The sequence below is a fragment of the Cloeon dipterum genome, chromosome X, assembly GCF_949628265.1.
Source record: "Cloeon dipterum chromosome X, ieCloDipt1.1, whole genome shotgun sequence".
Taxonomy (NCBI): Eukaryota; Metazoa; Arthropoda; class Insecta; order Ephemeroptera; family Baetidae; genus Cloeon; species Cloeon dipterum.
Window position 1 is genome coordinate 3,054,100 of NC_088790.1, and position 21,295 is coordinate 3,075,394.

At 42.5% G+C, this 21,295-nt stretch overlaps 2 protein-coding genes across 2 annotated transcripts in view; one reads left to right on the forward strand and one right to left on the reverse strand.

Moving 5' to 3' along the window:
- The first annotated feature begins 7,701 nt into the window (after window positions 1-7,701).
- timeout (timeless circadian regulator timeout) overlaps window positions 7,702-21,295 on the forward strand; it is a 42,264-nt gene continuing 28,670 nt past the window's right edge. The window contains exons 1-16 of the mRNA XM_065492634.1: window positions 7,702-7,951; window positions 8,376-8,529; window positions 9,005-9,110; window positions 9,179-9,253; window positions 9,300-9,434; window positions 9,541-9,636; window positions 10,723-10,886; window positions 10,945-11,062; window positions 11,118-11,264; window positions 12,438-12,550; window positions 14,467-14,599; window positions 16,255-16,409; window positions 16,594-16,727; window positions 16,788-16,950; window positions 17,012-17,092; window positions 17,151-17,248. Coding sequence (XP_065348706.1) covers window positions 7,855-7,951; window positions 8,376-8,529; window positions 9,005-9,110; window positions 9,179-9,253; window positions 9,300-9,434; window positions 9,541-9,636; window positions 10,723-10,886; window positions 10,945-11,062; window positions 11,118-11,264; window positions 12,438-12,550; window positions 14,467-14,599; window positions 16,255-16,409; window positions 16,594-16,727; window positions 16,788-16,950; window positions 17,012-17,092; window positions 17,151-17,248 — 1,969 coding nt within the window. The 5' untranslated portion in view covers window positions 7,702-7,854. The remainder of the gene's footprint in view (window positions 7,952-8,375; window positions 8,530-9,004; window positions 9,111-9,178; window positions 9,254-9,299; window positions 9,435-9,540; window positions 9,637-10,722; window positions 10,887-10,944; window positions 11,063-11,117; window positions 11,265-12,437; window positions 12,551-14,466; window positions 14,600-16,254; window positions 16,410-16,593; window positions 16,728-16,787; window positions 16,951-17,011; window positions 17,093-17,150; window positions 17,249-21,295) is intronic.
- Window positions 17,570-20,751, reverse strand: LOC135945166 (insulin-like growth factor-binding protein complex acid labile subunit). The gene has a single exon (XM_065492635.1). It carries the CDS (start codon window positions 20,648-20,650, stop codon window positions 18,158-18,160), a length of 2,493 nt encoding a protein of 830 aa, XP_065348707.1. The 5' UTR covers window positions 20,651-20,751; the 3' UTR covers window positions 17,570-18,157.

Here is a 21,295-nt window from a genome sequence, read left to right on the forward strand (position 1 = left end):
TTTATTAGGCACTCGGGCTATGCTGCCCGAATCGGTAATATGCTGGTTGCCGGTTTCCCAAACTTCTTCGCTGCCTCTCCGAGCGTGGCAAAATAATGCTGCTTTAATTGATTCAGCGTCAAAGTTTGTTCGAAAATAAAAAAGTTTCTCTCTCGTCCAAAAGTTCCGATCATTATCAAGCACATTTTGACTGCGGCTGTGTGTGTGCTTTATTGTTCGGCGCATAAGCCTTTCCCTTGCCGTCCGCTCTTGCGGAAAGTCCTGTGGAGACGGCCGCTCCATTTGCAGATGTGTGTGTTTTGTTTTATTTTACGGTCCGCTGTAAAGTAAAAGTATTGGCAGAGTGGAAGCAAGGCGCACAGCTCAGCATTCCAAGCCATTAATTCTTTCCTTGAGCGGCACTTTGGTGATGCGTGATGACCTGTCTCGGGCCTCCTTGCCACATCAGATACAAAGCTGCACTTATACGCTTTTATTGTTCTCCATCTGCGTCCCTTGCAATCCATCGGCCAGCCATTGGATTAGAAAATAGAAGAGCACTGGCCCCTGGTTGCAGCTTAAATGCGCGTCCCAGACAATTGCTTTTGCACACATAAAACCTAGCAAGGCCGGATTTAGGTTCAATCAGGACCAGCTGCTTTTCATGTGACAGAAAATAACACTACAGGGACAAAAATTTAAAATGGGACACTGCAATTTAATTTTTTGACATACAAAATTTGAATTAAGTTGGACTGGTCGGCATTTCGACCAAAGATAAAAAAAATCAATCTAAAAAAAATAATTAATTGTTACCAAATTTTATTGCATAATTAAAGAAGATTTATATTGAAATCTCCTGGAAAATGTTTGTTGTCTATGCATGAACTCATTTCTAAGGATTCAGTTGAAGCCAAAATTGACTGTAAAAAGTTTTGAGAAAAGTGGTTGCAAAGGTAGCATGCTTTACAAATGGGGAGGGCTGTTTCCTTACTTGAAATCCTGTTTTATTTCACAACAAAGAGTTTCCCTAAAAGGTTTCATATGCTGTTGGACAGATCTCGACCAGAGGAATCGAAATCTGTCAAAAAAAATGTGGTCAAGCACTGGAAATTTTGGAGAAAATTTGATAAATCGGAATTTTTACTCCTTTTTTACTATTTAAAATTGTAGAATAAATTGTTTATCGATCAAATGCTTCAAATAATTTTCAATTGTCGCCCTGTATCGATCCAAAGCTTTACTCAACTAATTTATGCATAGGCAACCTGTGCGTCTTCTTTGATGGGCGGCGCAGCATCTCACAAAATCTCTCATCTGTAATCAATTTGATTTTAAACAGCAAAGCAGATTAAATTTTATTACGATTCCAAGTGCTGTGATAGAATATAATTTGCAAAACTCAGTGAACGACGTCGTCAAAATCCGTTTTATGATATTAAGCAAAATTGAGTCTGCAGGCGGAGGATGATTTAAATTTTATGACCGGCACACGGGCAAAGCCGCGAGAGCTATACATTACAAAGTAAACAGCACGGTGTCTTGATGGCGCGCTAGATGCATTTTGTATAACGAAAGTTTGTCCTCGGCGTCCCCTTTAAGGAGCATGAAATGGGCGCGTACATATTTATGAAGTGAGTACTTGCCGTGCAAATTCCACAAGAGCTGCGTTAGCAAGTTGTAAAGTGTTTGCTCACTCCGAGGACGCGGGTTGAGTCGAAAGGGATGAGACGCCGCTGCCGCTGCCGCCGCCGCCGTCGCCGTCAGATATGTATGCGGCGCCACACACACCCTTATCAGAAATGCACGCTGGTCCACAGGTGAAAAACACGCGGTGCGTCTTGCCCGGGTCTCTCAGGACTCTGGCCTGGCAGAAAGTGCTTTATCACACCGAGTAGCAGAGAGACAGAGAGAGAGACAGCATCCAGGTTGGAAATTTCCAGTTCCCAACCAACCGACGACACCACTTTCTCTGTTTACGCGGCCCTGTGTCGGTCTCTCTTTCCTCCTTTGTCGCCGGCAGATTGCACTCATCCATTACGGAGCAGACGACAGGGGCGCGTCTAGTTTCCGCCTTCTCGCCCTGTCATTTGTGCTCTTGGTCAAATGGGATTTCTTTTTTTGGCGCCCGCATCAACGCTCGAGGGTCGCATTATGTCAATAAAATCGAGCAAATCGGAATTTATTATGATGTGGATAAGATTTAACAGCGTGGAAACTTTCTGCAGCGCCAACAGCAAACAATTCTATCTTTCTTCATTATACAAATAATAATAAATTGGCAAATATGTACATATAGTGATATGTTAATAAGGCTGTCGACCATGTCCTCGATGTGCATTTCCAATTCACTGATCTCTCCGTAGAACAGATTGTTTTAAAGACCGTATATGACAAAGTTTCTGAGCACACACCAATCGATTCTTGAGGGTTGAATTAGGTAAAGTGGATTTTTTTCCGATCAAAAAGTCCAGCGCGACTTGTGAACTTTTTTTCCCGCCAAAACAATATGAATGCGAGAACTGCGCATGCTTGCGAGCTGGTTTGAGCACTTGCAGAGAGACCGCCTGCACGAATGACTTCTTTGTCACATCCAGCCAGCTCTGACGCATGCGCACTTCTTGCATTCATATATTGTTTTGGCGGGAAAAAATTCGCACGTCGCGCTGGACTTAATTGGTCGTCAAAAAATATCCACTTTACCTAATTCGACCCTCTCAAGAATCGATTGGTGCGTTCTCAGAAACTTCGTCAAAGCAATCTTTAAAAATCATATTGGGAGAACTGCCGATCATCCATTATTTGTCTGTCTCCCCAGGCCATGCACAAACAAATAACGAGTCCGATATTGAAAGTTCACAGCACGCGCCCCTGAGGGGGTTAGTTAGTGTTAGTTGGGTGCCTTGTCATTCTCATTCCATTTCGGCCGATAGACGTGCGGACGGCGTAATGCAGATAGATGAATGAACGCAGCGGCACAAAATGTTCACAGTTAGTTGCAACGGACAAAGCTCTGTAATTGGAACGGCGAGCGAGTGGGCTGATTTGGGTGCGCACGACGTGGATGCGGCTCAAGTGCCTTTGTCATTGTTTGACGATGTTATTATGGCATATAAGCATCGTTCATTCCAACGCACATAGGGTTCACCGGATAATTCACCAGATATACACTCCCGCGTTAATAACAACGAATGCCCTCGTGCAAAATAAATTGAGGACTTCCATCAAGCAAACCTTTTATTCTTTTTCACAAAATGACACCAATTAAAAAGTTAAACAATGGGAGACATACTAACTTGATAATGAGCACGTCAACAATTCAACGCGAAGTGCATAAAATCGGTAGAAACGTAAAAACCGCCGTTACTTTGGCGGTTTTTGGCTTGAATAACCTACCCACCGACCAATCAGAAAGAACCATTCCCTTCTTTGATTTGTCGCCAACGTTCTTGTCAGTCAAAAACCGCCAAAGTTTTACGATTCTGCCGATTCTCAAGCTACTTGCCCTAATTCAAATCTCAGGAATCGATTTGCATTGTCAAAAATGAAACTCCAGCCAATGTTGAGCTGTATTATTCATCAAACACACGCGGTTTCAAAGCTGCTATTTTGACCTACATGCTAAAATTTAGTTGCCGTTGCTCATTGCTCATGGATTAAACGAACACGTAATTGCGGCTTTGAGCTAAAAGCACGTAGTTTCGTTACACTGATTAAAATGTGTCTGTGCTCAAGACATAATGATGGCGCATGAACTAGGACAGAATTTCATTAAATTTGCTCTAAAACTGCATGCACTCTGTCATTACTCTTTATTAATCGCAACACTAGCAGCCATAGCGTTTCTCTGCTGCAGCTAATTTATGATGCAAAGCATTCGCTCAAAACTATTCACGAGGAAAATTAATTTGCCTCTCTCATATATAGTATATGTGCAGTTATGAAAGTGCAGCAGGATTATTATTAATACACTGCCGGGCTGACCTGCTTTCTTGATAGAGAGCAGTCGTAAAACTGGCTCGTTTAAAAATGCAAGCAGTTACGCCGGCCATTAGAGCAAATCATGCTGTTAGATGCATCGAGTGTGCATTACAGGAAAGACCCGCGCGCGCATTTATTACCATCAGCCAGCATAAGTCGGGACGTGCTGCGATAAAATGCAGAATGTTGCAGACGTGTACTTCTGTGCAGCCATGGTGCGCGCCGAGATAAAATTGTAGCTTTCATAAAATGCTCGCTCTTCAGCGCAGCTTTTTGCAATTATGCACGTTTTCTGCTGAGACGGAACCGACGTGCAATCAGATTGCTCCTCCACCGAGATATTGCGGATTTTCCGTCATGTTAAACCAAAAGCAGATGATGAAATTGCTCATTCTGATCTTTTTTCCATTTTGCCCGCTGTAAAAATGAATAAAAGAACGGAATGTGAGTTCTTGAAGGGACAATATATTTACTTCTTTCATGGAATTTCATTTTGATATTGAGGAGAGAAGAATAATCTACTTTTTAAATAGCAATGTCACTGGTTGTAGGAAAAAAATTTCATTTCAACCCTCTAGAAAAAAAAGGAAAAATGGAGTAAAACATTAACATTTTTTATTCTTTTCAAATAATTTAAATATTATCCGTTTTAATTTTGAAGTAAGGGATGGGTTGGTAAATTAGACTGACGAAGTTTTGGATTTTTCGAAATATTTTTAAGTTTATTCGTTTGTTATTAAAATTATAGGGGGTTGAAAGGAATGAAGGATCAGCACCCCCTTAACCCTTTAGCTGGTCAGGGGAGGTCTCAATGAGTATAGCGGTGTTCAGTTTTTGAAATTCTGATTGTTAGAACCCGAGATTTGGAGGTGCAAAGAACCCAAAAAATTCGAAAAATAATTTTTTTTCAGTTTCGATATGGAATATCTCGAAAACTAAAGAGAACACCACTCTGAAATTTAAACACAAGTTTACACAGGTCGTGTGAAAACCTTAAAGCACATTTTCAAAATCACAAATCCCGAAAAAAATTAATTTAGCACATTTTTACCTCCTATAATTTTGTCTCCTCGTAAAAAATGCCGATTTAGATGGGTATGGTTTTACTTTTGTTTGTAAATCCACCGAAAACAAACAAATACATGCGAGTAACACACAGCTGCGTGAGCAGAGGCGAAAAAGGAACTCTTTCAGGCAAAACATTTAATTAAAGCAGCATTCTAGGTGTTTCTTTAGGCCGAGAGAGTGTATTAAATTGGTGCAAACTCAACATAACAGAAGCAGCGGAGGCGGGCCAGCGAGCCTGGCATAATAGCGGAGTTTTATCGCCGCAGAACAGCGAGTACGAGTGTACTACCGGCGACAAAAAGCGGCGCGAGGAATGCAAATGGAGTGTTGGTTCGCACACGCCGAGCTCCGGCCGCGCTGCCTTTTCTCTCTCACAGCAATTTTACTAACAATAAAGCGCCCGTCGGACATTCCTTTGTGGTTGTCACTCGAGCTGAATTCGCCGCTGCAACAGCCGCCCTTGATTTATCTCGCGCCAAGCTTTTTAATGGCCAGATCCACGATTTTCACCCTCTGAATGCATTTTAGTGGTTGCACACTCCCGACTCCAGCCCCTCGGCCCCCGTAAATAAAGGGATGAGCCGAAATTTACGGCTGCTTTGATTCTAAATCCGGCCTAATGCACATCTGGATGCGTCAGATTCCTATCAGGCTATCAGGGACCCGTCAAAACAATATATATTTCTTTAATCTGGAGAGGTAACTGCCCTGAATATTGCAGATAGCAGATAAAACGAGTCAGAAGAAGCCATTCAGCAGAGAAATACGAAAAGGCAATCCAAGATCGGAATACACGCTACGGTCGTCTTTGGAATTTCATTATCAGAAATTCCTCAGAAGCCTTTTTTTCAGTAGAAAAATGCGAAATCAGACTTTTAATTTTGTATACTCTTACAAAAATGTTAAAAAAGCTGTATATAGACTGGGGATTATATTTCCATGTCCACATGGGATTTGCAATTTTTTTTCAACTTTTTGTTGAGCATATATATGATTATGTTTTTTATTGTGCTGTCGAAATAACCAAGCTTGACGGAAAAGTGTGCCCGTTTTTTCCCGGCAAATCGGGACGCTAAAAATAGAGAAAAACTCGAGTTCTAATGAAGCTATAGAGCATCAAACTTTGTGTCACATGTTTGTTGGACACACAATATAACATTTCTGTTATATAACATTTTCAGGAAATTTACAAATTTAATATTTTTTTTTAGAATTATTTTTAATTTCAATTCCTCAAAACCAGCTTTTTTAAATTTTATCCAAATATTGGATGAAATGTTATCCTTATGTAGCATGCCTAGAAATGTGTAAAAGTGGCCTGTTTTTGTTTTTAATTCTGGAAAAAACCGGACAGACGCTGCAATATTTAACTAGTAGCTGCAATTCTCATACTTGTATAGTATAAATCGTTCCCGTTGCTGTATCATGAAAAGATAGCACTGAGATATTTCCCGCGCAGATCGTCAAACCTACTGGAGCCATGATCATTACTGAAAGTAAAATGAGAAAAATTCTGCCATAGCAATTAGCAGCAAACAGGTAAAGTCTCCCCGCGCCTTGTCGTTCATTAAAATTCATGTCATCGCCGTGTCGCGGTCGCAAAAACAGACTTTTTTGCCTCCCCCGTTTTTTACAATTTTTTGTTCACGTCGACGCACTCAAAAGCTTTCATTGTATATTTCCCGTATGCGAGTTGTGCGGTTTCAGCTCATCTCACGTGGAGGAAAAGCGTCAGTACTTTGAAATAAATGACGAGTTTTCAAAGGAAGAATATGAAATGGATATACTGTGCATTTCTTTCATCTCGACTGATTGCATGCAAATGCACTGAATCAATCGCAATTACAAAGAGGGAAACGCTGGCTCATGGGAATTGCTTTGTCTCGATCGTACAAATGCAGTTTTCCTTTCTTTACATTTTATTTGCGATGCAAAATCTTCTTGATTGCGACGAGTGCAAACTGTAAAATACAGACGAGGCGCTGCTTACAGTGTCGATCCCTTTTACAGCTGCAAAACCCGATTTTCCTTGAAAGTAAAATTATTGTTACATTCTGAGAAATAATTTGTTTCCTATAAATAAATAAATGGGACACAATCTAGGGAAATTCAGCTCAAAATTCGCATAATTTTGGATAGATCGCGATCAAATGAACCGAAATCATGCAAAAATATATTGAGAAACTATTTAATTTTTCGAAATATTGGCAAATTCTGAGATTAAACCACTAAAGATTTTTCGGCAGCAATCCAAATTAGTTTAAATATTACTTTGAAATGCTTTCAATGCTAAAAATACGATAACCTGAAGTCTAAAAGAATTTTTTTAATACATATTTGTTTGCTTTTAAAGTAATTAATAATGCATTACAGATTTTGTTGTTGTTGTGTTACAAAGCTCCACAATAAATACATGCCAAGCAAAACAAACCACTAAAAATATCCCAAGTGCCCTCATTTCGATGTATATTCCGTATAAATACGATTAAAACTAGTAAAAATCACCATGAAGAAGTTCAAAGCCGCGTTTCCCGCGCTTCCATCTCACCAGAGGTTTGAATTTCCTTCTTCTTGTGGTCACGTGACCAACCATCCAATCAGCGTTCGCCGCAGCCAGCCTGCAGCTGGGCGGGAATCATATGTTTTCACTTTTCAGTGATTGCGCGCTGTTTGGTGTAGTGCTCTTGTGACAGTGTTTAATTATTGTTCTTTTTCCTTTGATGTGCGAAGAAGTCAACTAAAACTTGTGAACCTGATTGAGAACAAGGTGATTCCTGGTCCAGTGAGTCCTGCAGGAGCAAGAGTCAGTGATTCTCTTCGTGCAACATGATTAACCCAAAACTGTCAGCCGAAATCGCGGCTGCTTGCAATGCCCTTGGTTTTTACGATGGCAGCAAATACACGAAGGACAGATATTGCTTCGGTGAGTCTTCTTAAAGTCTGAACGTCTGGTTATTATGTACATACATGCATAGAGGTGTAATTGTACATAATGTGGGTCGATTTTGTGAATTAAAATCAACAAAATAAACACCGCCAATTTGATTAATTCTTAAGTTAAATTACAATTTTCGCCGCGACTTACAGATTTCGCCACCCATACATAATTATATTTTATAATTATGGGATTATCATATGAACTGGTGAGATGTGTAACCCGGCGGAAACAGTATTTTTTCATATTTATGTATTTTGATGCGTAAAAGGCAAGAATCAATTATCAATTTTACGAATTTTACTAAAAATTGGGATACTACTCTCGATAGTCCTTTAGATTTTTTTAAATATTTAAATTTTATCTACCACACATTTTTGCGCAGTTTATAATTTGCATTTTTATGTCTCAGAAACGGTGAAAGAACTGATTCGGCACCTCCGTCGCGATGGCTCGCAGCACGAAGCGAGGCAGATGCTTGGCGAAGCGAAAGTGCTGCAAAAGGATTTGATTCCGCTGATGAAAGACTACCATGACGATAAGGAACTGTTCGGCATCGTTCTCAGGTAATTATAGCCTCGCTCTCTCTTTTCTCGTCTGAAGCCAAAATTGCCATTTTCCAATACGCGCGGAGATGGGGGGCGGCGGTGTTTTGCAGCAGGCTCTTTCACGCACCCTCCTTTCACTCTTTCTTTCCTTCATCATCATCAAATATTAAAAGTCGCTCCCTTTCAAAGTGCGCACAAAGCTGTATCGAAGTTCCACTCTTAATTAAGTTTGACGCAAAGTGCGTTTTCTTGGTTGGTTAATGCGTGCGCTGGAAAACTTGTTCTACACGCTTTACAACAGCAATTTATTAGATTTTGGGAGAAACAACTAGCAAGGAGAGCGCACCTATTAATCCAATAAATTCGGTTTTTAGCCTTGTAGATGTTAAGCTTAATTTTATGAAAACTCTCTTAGAAAAAAAATTAAACTCAAATTTCTGCTCGCAATTTTCCTAGAGCTTTTTATTCGAATCGAGATGTTTATCGATTTCAGACTAATGGTTAATTTGACTCATCCTGTTCTGCTGCTGTACCGCGAGGAGGAACCGAATGATCCGCAAGAGAGGAAGAACTACCTAAATTTACTTTCCCATCAGCAAGTGCGTTGTAACGTTTTTTAAATCAAATAATTTTATAAACAAATAATCCCCCCCCCCCAAAAAAAAAGGAATACAAGAAATCGTTTGTGGATGAAGACATCTTCACTGTTCTTTCGCAAAAACTGCGATCTCTGCTGGAAATTGTAAGTGCTCCAAATTGCAGACTCCCAAAACTGAATGGTCTTTTAGGATTGGACCGAGAGGGATGAAGACACAAACATTGAAATCGAGCGCGTGCTCATCCTGGTGCGAAATGTTTTGCAAGTGCCAGCTGACCTTGCAGAAGAGCAGCGAGCAGACAACGATGCATCAATTCACGACCAGGTCAGTATGTGTTCTGCACCCGAGCTAATTGAATGTTAATTAATGAACACCGACATGCAGCGTTATTGATCAATTCCTTGTTAGTGCAACGTAATTATTTGTGCAGGTTCTCTGGGTTTGCCATACCTCTGGAATCAATGCTATTTTCCTCTATCTCGCCTCTACTGAAAGTGAGCAGCCCTACTTCATGCACATCCTGGAGGTGAGTACCCATGCATCTAATTTAAAACTAGATAGAATCTCGTTATTTACTTAATAGGATGACGTTTTATATTTTTCGGAAAAATAATGAATTTGTATATTGTCCAACAAGCTGAAGTAGAGTTTTACAGAACAAGAATAAAAATAAAAAAAAGTTGTGTTGTTGACAATAGCAAGTAGTTCGTTTATCTCTAATATCAGGACCAAGAAACAATTCAATTTTAGATTTTTCCCAATTTCTCAATGATTTTTCACTTTATTTTGATTCATCTCCTCGCTTTCTATTCAATGGTGTGCGAATTCGGTAAATTGTGAAAAAAATCGTGACAATGCTTGATTAAAACGCAATATTTTGAGCCGATTTTCTCAAAAATTAAAAAATAGCATTTCTCTCATTGTTAATATATTATTTCATAGGAACTTTTCACAAATTTTCTTTAAAGCTTTATTTCAAAAGATATTCCCAGGGGAAATTTTCGATTCGATGGAGTTAACGAGTTATGGAGCTTTGGTAAAAACTAGAGCGTCCATCGGGATATTTTTTGTCCCGAATTTACCTTTTCCCGAAAATAATTTTCCTGGTTCAGTCCGGTCCCGGGAAAATGTTCTTATTTTTTAACCGAAACATGAAAACAACCTTCCGGGAAATGTCTCTAATTTATAATTTGGAATAAATGGTCTCAAACTTTAATTTTAAATTAAAAATAATCGTTTTTCTTTTGCTCAAGCAAAATGAAAAAATCAAATTATTGTTCGCCTATTCTTCTCTGGTACATGTTACCAAATTTTTCCATCGGGATTCCTGCCCCGAAAAAAATGCCTGATCCCGGCTCGTTTCTCATTGTATAACCGCTTAATATACTTGTGCTCGGTACGTCGGTACCCGGGTATTCCTGGGTACTCAAATATTTCCCAGCCTGTTGGAAGCTCTAGTAAAAACTGAAACGTGAATCCTATTTATTTCAGGCGAACTCTCTTTAATTGAAGACTGTTTATTTTCTCTAACGTGTTGTAAATAAATGCACAAAATGCTGAAACCTCTTTGAGAAGATAATGAAATTCTTGGTTCGTTTCTCTCTCGTGATAGATTTTATCACAAACGCTGCGAGAGCAAAATGCGGCTGAGCTGGCGACCGCGGCCGCCGAGCGGAGTCTGGAGGAGCGCAAGAGGGACGAGAGTGAATTAAGCAGATTAAGACAGGCTGAAATTGAGGCGCGGCAGATGAAAATGAAACTGCTCAGGGGATCTAGGTTTGTAGGCGCTCTCATGGGCCATTATTTCCTCCTAACGGGCTCGCTCGCTTTGCAGACACTCAAAGTTTGGCGGAACTTATTGCTTGAAAAATGTCAAGTCCATCAGTGAGCGAGACATGATTTACCACAAGCCGCTCAACGCTTTTACTTCCATCGACTTCGACCACAATAAGGTTGGAAGCTTTTTTTAATTTACACTTTTCGCTTAATTCATGACGTTTGACGCAGACCAAAGTGAAGACTCCAAAGAACAGGCGTGCCGACAACATTGACGTGCAGGAAAGGAGGTCTGCCTACAGCATCCGACTTTTCCTCAAGGAGTTGTGCATCGAGTTTCTGAGCGGAGCTTACAACGCCGTCATGTACCACGTCAAGGTAGGGATCAATCTCATTTTTAAAGTAGAGCCTGTGGCTTGAAATAGGTTAATTACTCACTGAATCACTCAGTCGGTAATTCGACAAGACATGCTGGAAATTGGTAGAAATGTTTATACCGTTGAATTGGCGGTTTTTTGGTTTGAACACAGTCAGCTACCAATTAGAGGGTGGATCTGATTGGACATGCACTCGTAAAAAATTCTCACAGAACCAAAAGCGGTCGGCTACTCACGGTGAGACTCAAAGTTGCGTTCTCAATTTGAGAGCCGCATTTTTCTTCTCACCGTGAGAATTAGCTCTCTTTTGAGTGATAGGGTTGGTCTAATTGTGAGATCGAGACAACAGCGCCACAGTGACAGACAGCCAGTGGAAGCAAGTCAAGAGATAAGTCTGGCTGCCTTGTGGCCCTGCCGCCTGCCGTTGATACGTCAAAGAGCCAATCAGAGATTCGCCGCTCCCTTCTCTGATTGGTCGGTGGCGTGCTTGTGTCAGTTGTGGCTAGGTTTAAACAGAAAACCGCCAAAATAACAAAATTTACAAATTTTATCGATTTTTGGCACACCGTTTTGAGTTGTAGACCGAATTATTTGGCTTCTCAACCCAATTCGACCCACACAAATCGATTGGTACTGTCAAAATATTTTATTCCAGTGCTTCTTTAATGTCTAAATTCACCATTCGCGAAAGTCTTAGTGTTCAAAGCCGCTAACAGATGGCGTCACCGTATACTTCCGATTTTAAAAAAACTTCCGTTTCTAAAACTCAATCAGCCCTTTAAAATGATTTCCTTTAATGTGTTAAAACCAAAATTGGTTCAGCCAATCCTCGTAGAAACGTGAAAACAACATTATTTAGAAATAATTACCCTTCCCGACGTTTGGCTGGGCTGATCAGCACATCAAAAGTAATCATTTCAAGAACATGCAGTATTGAGTCGTCTTGAATCCTTATTCTCCATTTTTGCAATTAGTAATAATGAGTTTGGAGTAGTTAACCGAGTTGCTGCTATGAACACTCCTCTTGATTATAAAGTTTGTTTGCATACTCGAGAGTTTCCCCTTCGTCAACTCTCTGTCAGCGCAATACAATGCTGATGGTAATTGAATTATCGTGATGACTTAACAACATTGAATTCGCGTCAGCCTCAAGATAATTTCAATCTTTCTTCAGGACTCGCTTGTCAGGAACAAGGGACAGGAGAACGACGAGTCGTACTACTTGTGGGCACTCAAGTTCTTCATGGAGTTCAATCGGAATTACAAATTCCGCATCGAACTAGTGAGGTAGGATTAATAAGATATGTGTGTCAGACGGCGGCGGCGGCGACGGCAGCAGCAGCAGCACACATATTGAATTTCTAATGAGTAAATAAATCGATGGCGAGCAACCAACAACAGATTGCAACCACTTGGAGCGAACGGGCGGCTGCTCTGCAATTACATTACATGATTTTCATTAATAAACCAGAAGCCGCGTGTGCTGTGCTGTTCCGACTGCAAAAGCGCACCAGGCCTTCAGCTAAATCACAGACCATAACTGTAGCTTTTTACGATAATTGCTGCACTGCTTGAAATATTCATGCAATCTTGCAACATTTGGCAAATAGTGCCTCATCCGTTTTGGCCAATTTAGAACGCGAGAATGGCTTTGTTGGATTTAAATGACATAATCACTGCGGACTCTGGATGCAGTTTTTAGTGTTATTATTTGATCATACGAAATTTGAGATCCTCAGGCATTTAGATTTCCAGAAGAATCCTAAGTCACGGGTCGGAGGACAAAACTGGCATTATGTTAAGAAAACTTTGAGAAATAAGAATATTGCGACCAAATTTTGGAAACCTCAGTATCTCATCTCCCCGTGGTGCAATTTCAAAAGTAAGATGAGCTTTGGATTCCTCTCGCCGAGCGCGATCAAATTTACACCAAATTTGATGCCCTCGGTCAAGGTCAAAGGTCACTTCTGTTAATTTTTGTTTATATTTCAAATTTTGGAAATGAGTTACGGATTTTGGAATTTTGAAAACATGCTTAAAAGTTGAACTAAGACTTTTATGAACTTGTGTGAAAATTTCAGAGTGATATACTTTTTGTTTTTGGGAAATTTTGCTTCAAAACGCGAAAAAAACTGAACCCCAAATCTCAAGTTCTAACCATCAGAATTGCAAAACCTGCACATTGTTAGCCTCGTCTCAACCTCCCCTGATCTTCTGAAGGGTTTGCAACCCCCTTGAAAACGTAGGAAGCATTCACAGAAGTACATTTTGCTATTAAAATTGTAGCAGGGGGTTGAAGGAGTTGGATGAGCATCCCTGAAACTCTTGAGTTGCTCTGAGGAGGTCGAGACGAGTCTAACAGTGTGCAAATTTTACAAATCTGATTAGATTGTTATAACCTGAAATTTGGAGTTGGTTGTAAAACAGGAATAAGTCGAATAATCGTGTTTACTGAGCTTTGAAGTGGAAATTTCGAGAGAAGAATAATATAAATTTACACAATGTGAATGGGACAACTTAAAAGCACGTTTTAAAAATTCCAAAAACTTGAGCTCATCTCCAAAATAATTATTAAAATCCACATTAATCAGTAGGGACCTTTGACCTCGGCATAGGACGTCAAATTTGTTTTCAATTCAATCGGGCTTGTCGAGAGAAATCTGAAGCTTACCTTATATTTTGAAATTGCACCACTTACATACGTCTCGAAGTTTTCTAAATTAATGCAGTAATATACTAGATTAAAATTAAAATTTCGTTAGTCTCCCGAACCGTGATATTTCGTTATAAAATTGCGCTTTAAAACATCACGCAAAGTTTGAAGGCCGAATTTCCATCCTTTGTCTGTAGGAAATGCGCCCTCTTTCTCTCTCTCCCGCAGGCGGCTTGTTTACGTTTAATTTATTTCTCTGAATGACGATAAACTTTTTATTCAATGCCAAAATTTCATCCAGTGCGCTGGAAATCCTTCTTTGTTTTTACAAGAGCAAGAAGTTTCAAACGCCGCGAGACAAGTTTTAATTTTCTTTCTCTGTTTTTGGCTCGGCCTCGCTCGCGCCGACTTATCAAAAACAAAGGCCGAGAGTTCACATCAAAAGCCGGGCCTTAATTTGCTCCTTCCTCTTTGGAGTGTGCGAATGCAAACAAAACGATTTGCGCACTCGCACAGATGGGTAATTAGCGGTGCGTGTGTGTATTTGCAGTGAGACCATGTCTGTTCAAACATTCCACTGGGTGCAGACGCAGCTGGACCGCTGCCACGAAATGCTGCAGACGCTGAAGAAAAACCGGCGGCAGTGGGTCAAGAGACAGCACCTCGCTCTCAAGGCGTACCAGGTGAGTGCCTCTAATTGCGCCCTCCATTGTGTGCCGAGCCAAGCGAGCTCATTCATTAAACCTTGTATCAACAATAATTATTCTCCCCAGATCGCATATATTATGATAAATGGCTCCTGCGGGGATTGAAAATTTATCGCTTCTTGAATTTATTCTTTCAAGGAAAAACACCGGAATAATAGAACAAGGGAGGGTTTAAAAATAAAGATTGTCTTAATTTAATCACTCGGGAAGGCTGTTTATAGCTTCAATAAAAGTTGTTAATGAATTATGCAACCGGCGGGCTTTGTATGCGTTGCGGGCTTGTATAATCAACAGGAGCTTTTGCTCTATTGTGCTCTGGCGTTATTCTCATCCTATTATACCACTCGTGCATGAATGTAGTAGTTTTTTATACTTAATGTCAATAGTAAATCGCAGAATCATCTGTGTGGGAAATTAATCTGGTCGTTTATGTGTAAAAGTTAAATCTGCATTCGATAAAAGAGCGCGAAATTTACAAATAGACTATTTTTTTTCGGGAATAACCGTCCACAAAATCCCAGGGAAACTTTTAAATTAAGTTTCCTATGCTTTACAGAAGAAGATGGGGAAAAAACGGAATATTTTTAACAACAATTTGTTTTGATTTTGAACACGGTTCAATTTTCTAATCTATTCAGCGTTGATAAATTGATGAAATTAATGTATTTCAGAGATTTCGTGCTGAAGACTTTTACGCTCGCTAATTAGGTGTTTTTACGAGAGATTTGATATCGTTTACAAATTTTAAACTTTTTAGTGAGCACTTGCTTTAGAGTTTTTTATTGTTTTTAGAAAGTGTTTAAATAATCTAGTTTAACGGAAAAATGTGGGACCGTTTTTAGCGGGAAATCTGGGAATTTCGGCCTCTCGAAGCTAACAAAATTGAAATTATCTCGAGTTCTAATGAAGCTATGTGCCTCAAGGTGCCACTTCAGCCGGCCGACAAAATGCGTAAAAATATTGGGATAATTATTATTTCAACCATTTTGAAGCAATCAGGGTGCTCATAACCACCCTGAGGTGTCCAAAATGGCTTCCAAACGGCAAACTGCACATATTCTGCAAGCTCTCAAATTTGCCGTTCCAACGGTATGCAGATCTTGCAAATCGAACCAATACAGAGCCAGGCAGACGTCAATAAAGTGGATACCGTTCGCTTGAAGGCTACCCTGATGCCAGGGTTCGATTGTGATTGCCTTACATGACCTCAGAAGTGCCCCTTAGCATGTTCCGAGGGTAAAATTTAACCGGTCATGTGATTTTGATTTTCTTAAAAGTCACCTGATTTAAAAAAACACCCTTTTCTCATCTTGAAAAATTGCAAATCTCTCGTGGAAACACCTAAATATTAAATTTTCATATCTTTTAAAGTCTTTACCTTAGAAATTAATCAACATTAATTTTCAAACCGTATTAAAATTTCATCATGGATTTTAGAAAAAATCAGCTGTTAATTTTCCTTTCGGAGAAAAATGGCCAGAAAACCAAACGGGCAATGTAAAAATTTCCTCGTAAATATTTTTTCAAGTATTTCATTCTCTCCACCTCGGTTTTTTATGCGGTTCCAATGTGCCAATATCAATGGCACTTTGGCTGCGGCGCGTGTAACCTAGAGGACCGCTGATTTGCAGGAGTTATTGATGACCCTGCTAGAAATGGACAGATCGGCTGACGAGGGTGTTCGCAGCACGGCCCGAGTCATCAAGAGCAACATTTTCTACGTCCTCGAGTACAGGGAGATGAGCCAAGTGCTTCTGCAGTCGTTCGATCCGAGCAAGCTGCCTCTGTAAGTTCCTCTTTTTCTTCTGTTTTTCCCGCGGAATGTGCGCGTGAATTTATAATTAGTGTCAAGAGACGTAAAGCCTCTTACTCGGGCTTAGTTTTCTTTTACTTTTTACGAAATAAGCTTGACTAGATAATTTTGATCTGTAAATAATTGGCCCTTCAAACCGCTTTCCTTCGTTTCACAGAAATTACTTGGGAGATTTACTTGAGACCAACCATGTTTTTCTCAAGATGCTAGAGCATTTTTGTAAGAAGGAGAAGATCATGGTGCAGAAAAAGAAGCGGAAAGGCGGCTCTAAAAAGAAGAAGCCAAAGAAGAGTACGCTCTTGCCAATTAAATATATAAACTCTTCTCTATTTCCATAATAATATTTTACAGAGGTGCAAGAAGCTACGCGGACAGAAGACATCAAAACGGCCGAGGAATTGTGGGAAGAAGGTCTTGCCGAGGAGCTTTCCGTTGTCATTCAAGAGAACCCGAGCCTACCTTTAGTGGCGATGCCCTTTGATGTTCTCTCGGAGAAATCTGAGGATGAACAAAAGTAGACACCCACACGCAACTGCGGCAACTATGCCTAAATTAATTTGAATGGAATTTTGCAGGATTGACTGCTTGAAAGTAATTAAGCGGCACATGAAAGAGAGGAATTTCATGGAAGCCATTGCCACTTTAAAAGCCGCCATGTAAGAAAGAAGGAAAAATAATTTAGACTTGGAATAAAACGGTTGGTGGTTTTCGCAGCGAGATTTGGCCCGACCTTGGCAGCACGGACAACGGAGAAATGACCACGGAGGATCAGTTCGTCGCCCTGAAAGACATCTTCTTCGCCGAATTACCTGGTGAGTACAAAATCGTAGAGAATTGAAACATATTCAGTAACAAACTCGGCCAGGCGCGACTCCCTCTGGTTGGAGCAAAGCCGAATAAGTAAAGTCATAAATATGCAAAGCCTGACGTGTGCGCTCTTCGCCGCCGCCGCTGCTGCTGCTGCATGAGAAAGAGAAAATAGCTGTGCGTGCCGTTGTTTATTTTGCTCTGTCGGCTTGCATTATTCAAGTTAATGACTTTCCGAGGCGGAATTAGTCGTGAGTGGCTTTATCTCTTCAAATGCACTACTACTAAGTGAAGCAGGAATGTTTTATATAGTTAAACACAACTCGTTTGAAAGAGAACACAAATATAAGCTTATATTTTGCATTTCTCCGTTTACATGTTTATCAGCAAATTAATTCACTAAGATTTTGAACAGATATTTTAACACAAACCGCATGTCTTTTAAAACACTGTCAGTCTACAACTTTATTGGCTATGAGAGGTTGGAAATGATGCACAGACGAAAGGGCAGAATGCAGAATTCACCACACGCGCTTAATTTCACTTGCATTTTAGAAGAATATGGTTCAGTATTTATCTCAATCTACGAATTATGTATTGTGTGTGTGTGTGTGTGTGTGTGTGTATATTAAAACTGGAAGATTATTATCGTAAAAGTTGTCAATCAAAATATCAAAGCGGTTTTTGTTACAAATTCGCTCACTCGACTTTCTCGCGCAGAATGGGAAGCAAGTAACATTGACGAGAAATAATTAAAATTAAAAGAAAAAGACTGAACCTTTTTAACAACTACAGCACAGGTAATCACGAAAATTTGGCACTCGCGAATATTCGAAACCAGCCAGCCAACAACTAACAGTCAACACTCGCGGATCACAATTGCAGCCCACAAAAGGGAATTGCTCGCGCTCTGTTTAGTAGCGCACATCGAGGGGGCCGTACTCGGACCTGTAGTTGTCCGCGGCCGCATTGTCTCTGTACGAGTTGAGCACCCGCAGGTCCATCGGCTCGTCTTCCGGCCTGTTGATCACGGCCCACTTGTATTTCAGTCTGCAGTGGTACACAAACAGAATCAGCAGCATGCTCACCGTCAGCGAGCTGAGACACATGATCAGTCCCACGGGCACGTTGCTCGCCGCCCCCGCGGGCAAACCGAACTTGGCCGCCTGCGCCTCCGAGTAGTTGCGATTCAGCGGCTCGTCGTAAAACTCCTCGCCGCCCACGATGATCATGCCGCTCTCGAAGGACTCTTCGTCTTTGGCGGTGGTGGTCAGCGGTGCAGGCGCCTCGGTGGTCGCCGGTTCGGGTTCTTCTGTTTCGGTCGTGGTGTAATTCAGGGTCACGGCCTCGTGGTTGATTTCGGCCGTGGCCGTCTCGGTCGTCTGGAACTCGTTCGGAATGGCGATTTTCGCTTTGGTTGTTTCCGTGGAGGTCGGCCCTTCCGTCGTCATCGATTTCGGGGTGGTGTATTTGTGGCCGATTCTGTACGCTCGCGATTTTTCCAGCACCCTGTTCTCGCCTTTGAGCATTTTCTCGGTCAGCTTTGCGATTTTCAGCAGCGTCGATTGCGGTCTGCGGACGATTACAGGCGTTTTAGTGCTCGCGGGCTCCGAAGTTGATTTAACGGCCACCACAGGTGTGGTCTGCAGATCGGCCGCTTTCGCCCCCAGCTGCGTCGTGATCTTTGCCGTGGGTAGTTTGATTTTTTCGTAGCTCAGCGGCAAGGTGCTTTGGGGCTTGCTCGTCGCGTTCGGCTCGATCGAAGTGGGCGCCAAAATCTGCGTCCGCGTGGGCGGCAGCGACGGCTCGGCCGTCACGTCGCTGCTCGCATTCGCAAATACCGACGTCCCATTGTCGCAAAGCATATTCTGCGAATCAATTATGCGCAGCCGGCCGTCTCGTTTCGCGAGTGCGGCGGAAAAGCCGCGAGAGCAGTTCCAAGGGTTCAGGGAAAGGTGCAGGACGCGGAGTTTGCCCTTCTGTGCCCAAATGTTCTCGGGCACATTTCTCAGCGAACAATTTTGAACGTTTACCTCTTTAATGCCGAACCATAATTGGAATTGGAACAATTGTGCTGCGAAATCCGCACTTCCTGCCAGGTTCAGGGTGCTCAGCTCGGAAAGCGGTCCGATGGCGGCCTTGAGATCGAAAGACTTAGTCGAAAAGTTTCCCAAGGTGAGTGTTTGCAGGTGCGGAGAGTGCTCCATCGACTCTGCAGTGACGACAAGCTCGTTGTTGTCCGAAAGGTCGACTTCCTCCAATCCGTTGGGGCCCAGGGTGGCCGTCCTCAGCGAGTTCTGAGCCAGGTCGAGTTGCCGCAAACCGGGAAGTGCGCCAAAAACACTCCCCTCCACCTTGCTGATCTTGTTTCCCCGCAGCGACAGTTGCTTGAGTTTGGGCAGGCCGGCAAGGTCGTCCTTGCTAAGTGCCGAGATTTGGTTGCGGTCCAGCACAAGGATGTTCAACGACCTCGGCAGCGACTTGGGGATTTTGCTTAATTTGTTGTCGGATAGCCACAGTTTAAGAAGCGACTCGAGCCGGCCGAGCGCGTCGTCCTCGATTATTTCCAACCGATTGACGCTCAAGTCGAGCAGGTTCAAATTAGGATAGCTCTCAAAGTCGCCGCGACGCACCACGCTAAGTTCGTTGGCGATGGCCCGCAATTCGCGGACGCTCGGCCCCAGCGACTGTGGCACCCGCTTTAGTTTCAAGTTACTCACGTCCATGTAGCGCAGCCGGGAGCCCAAAAATTCGAACCTCTGCAGGCTTTTCAACGGATTCAAAGAGAGTACCAACCTCTCCAAGCCCGGCATCGGCAGGAAGGTGCCCGGCTCGACGCTGGTGATCTTGTTTTCGGACAGGTCGAGCCACTGCAACCTCTGCAGGCCGCTGAACGTCTTGAACGACAGCGCCTCGAGTTTGTTGTTGCTCAGGTTTAAAGTCTCCAGGTTGTTCAAACCGACGAAAATGCTCTTCACCTCTTTGAGTTTGTTCCATCCGAGGTCCAGGTGCCTCAGCAGCAACAGGTTGTCCAGGGTGCCAGGGTGGACGACCTGTATGCCGTTGTGGCTGATGTCCAACGTGCTCAGGTGGTTGAGCATCACCAAGGAGCCATTGATGAGCTCGGTGATGTCGCTGTGCCGGATGGACAGCTCGATCAACTTGTTGGGGAAGGCGCCGCGGGTCGTCTCCCACCTGAGCACGCCGAGTCGGAATTCGCGCAGTTCGAGCCGCTCCACGTAGCGCGGCACCTTCTGCGGAATCTTGGTCACCTTGGTGAGATCGCCCTCGCAGTGGATGTAGCGCGAGATCTCGTCGCAGTAACAGGAAAATGGACACTGCTCCTCACCACACACCAGAGTCACACCTGCCGCAAAAAGCAGCAACAGCGTCGTTCCTCTGTCCATGATTACTCTCACTCACTCACTGCTGTGCGGACGAGCCACGTGCCTCGACAGGTTCGTGCCGGGGAGCGCTCAGCATCTTACTGACTGGCTCAGCACGCTGGCTGCTGGTTCCGCGAGCCAGCCACGGAGCGAGCGAGCGAGCAATAAACGAGCCTGCGCCCTCGCGGCGGCAGCCGAGTCTGCAAAACTTTGGCGCACACACAGCGATCGAATTTATAGTAGCCACCCTCTCTTCGCGTCCCGCCCGCTAGCCGGCCGCTCTTACTTGGAAAAAAATCTCATCCCTTTTGAAATCGGGATAAACGGCGGAATTATGCTTGCAGACGTGATTCTGCTGGAATTGCAGCAGCCCAGAATTGAATTTGTTTCTATGCACTCGCAGCGGGACTGGCGAGCGCGTTTTGATTGCATTTTTATGCAAATCGCAATGATGCAGCCTTGCCAAGGCGCGCCTGCGAAACTTTTTACTGCCTTTTACTCCAGCCGTGCAATTACGCCGTTAAGAATTGAAATTAGACCGTCAAGAGTCAGTCGTCGAGCGGGCGAGCGAGCGCCGCATGCAAATTTCATTATGCAAAATGCACGGCGTGAGCGACCGGGATGAACACTTCATTTATTAAATCACGCGCCGGGAGTGCATATCGC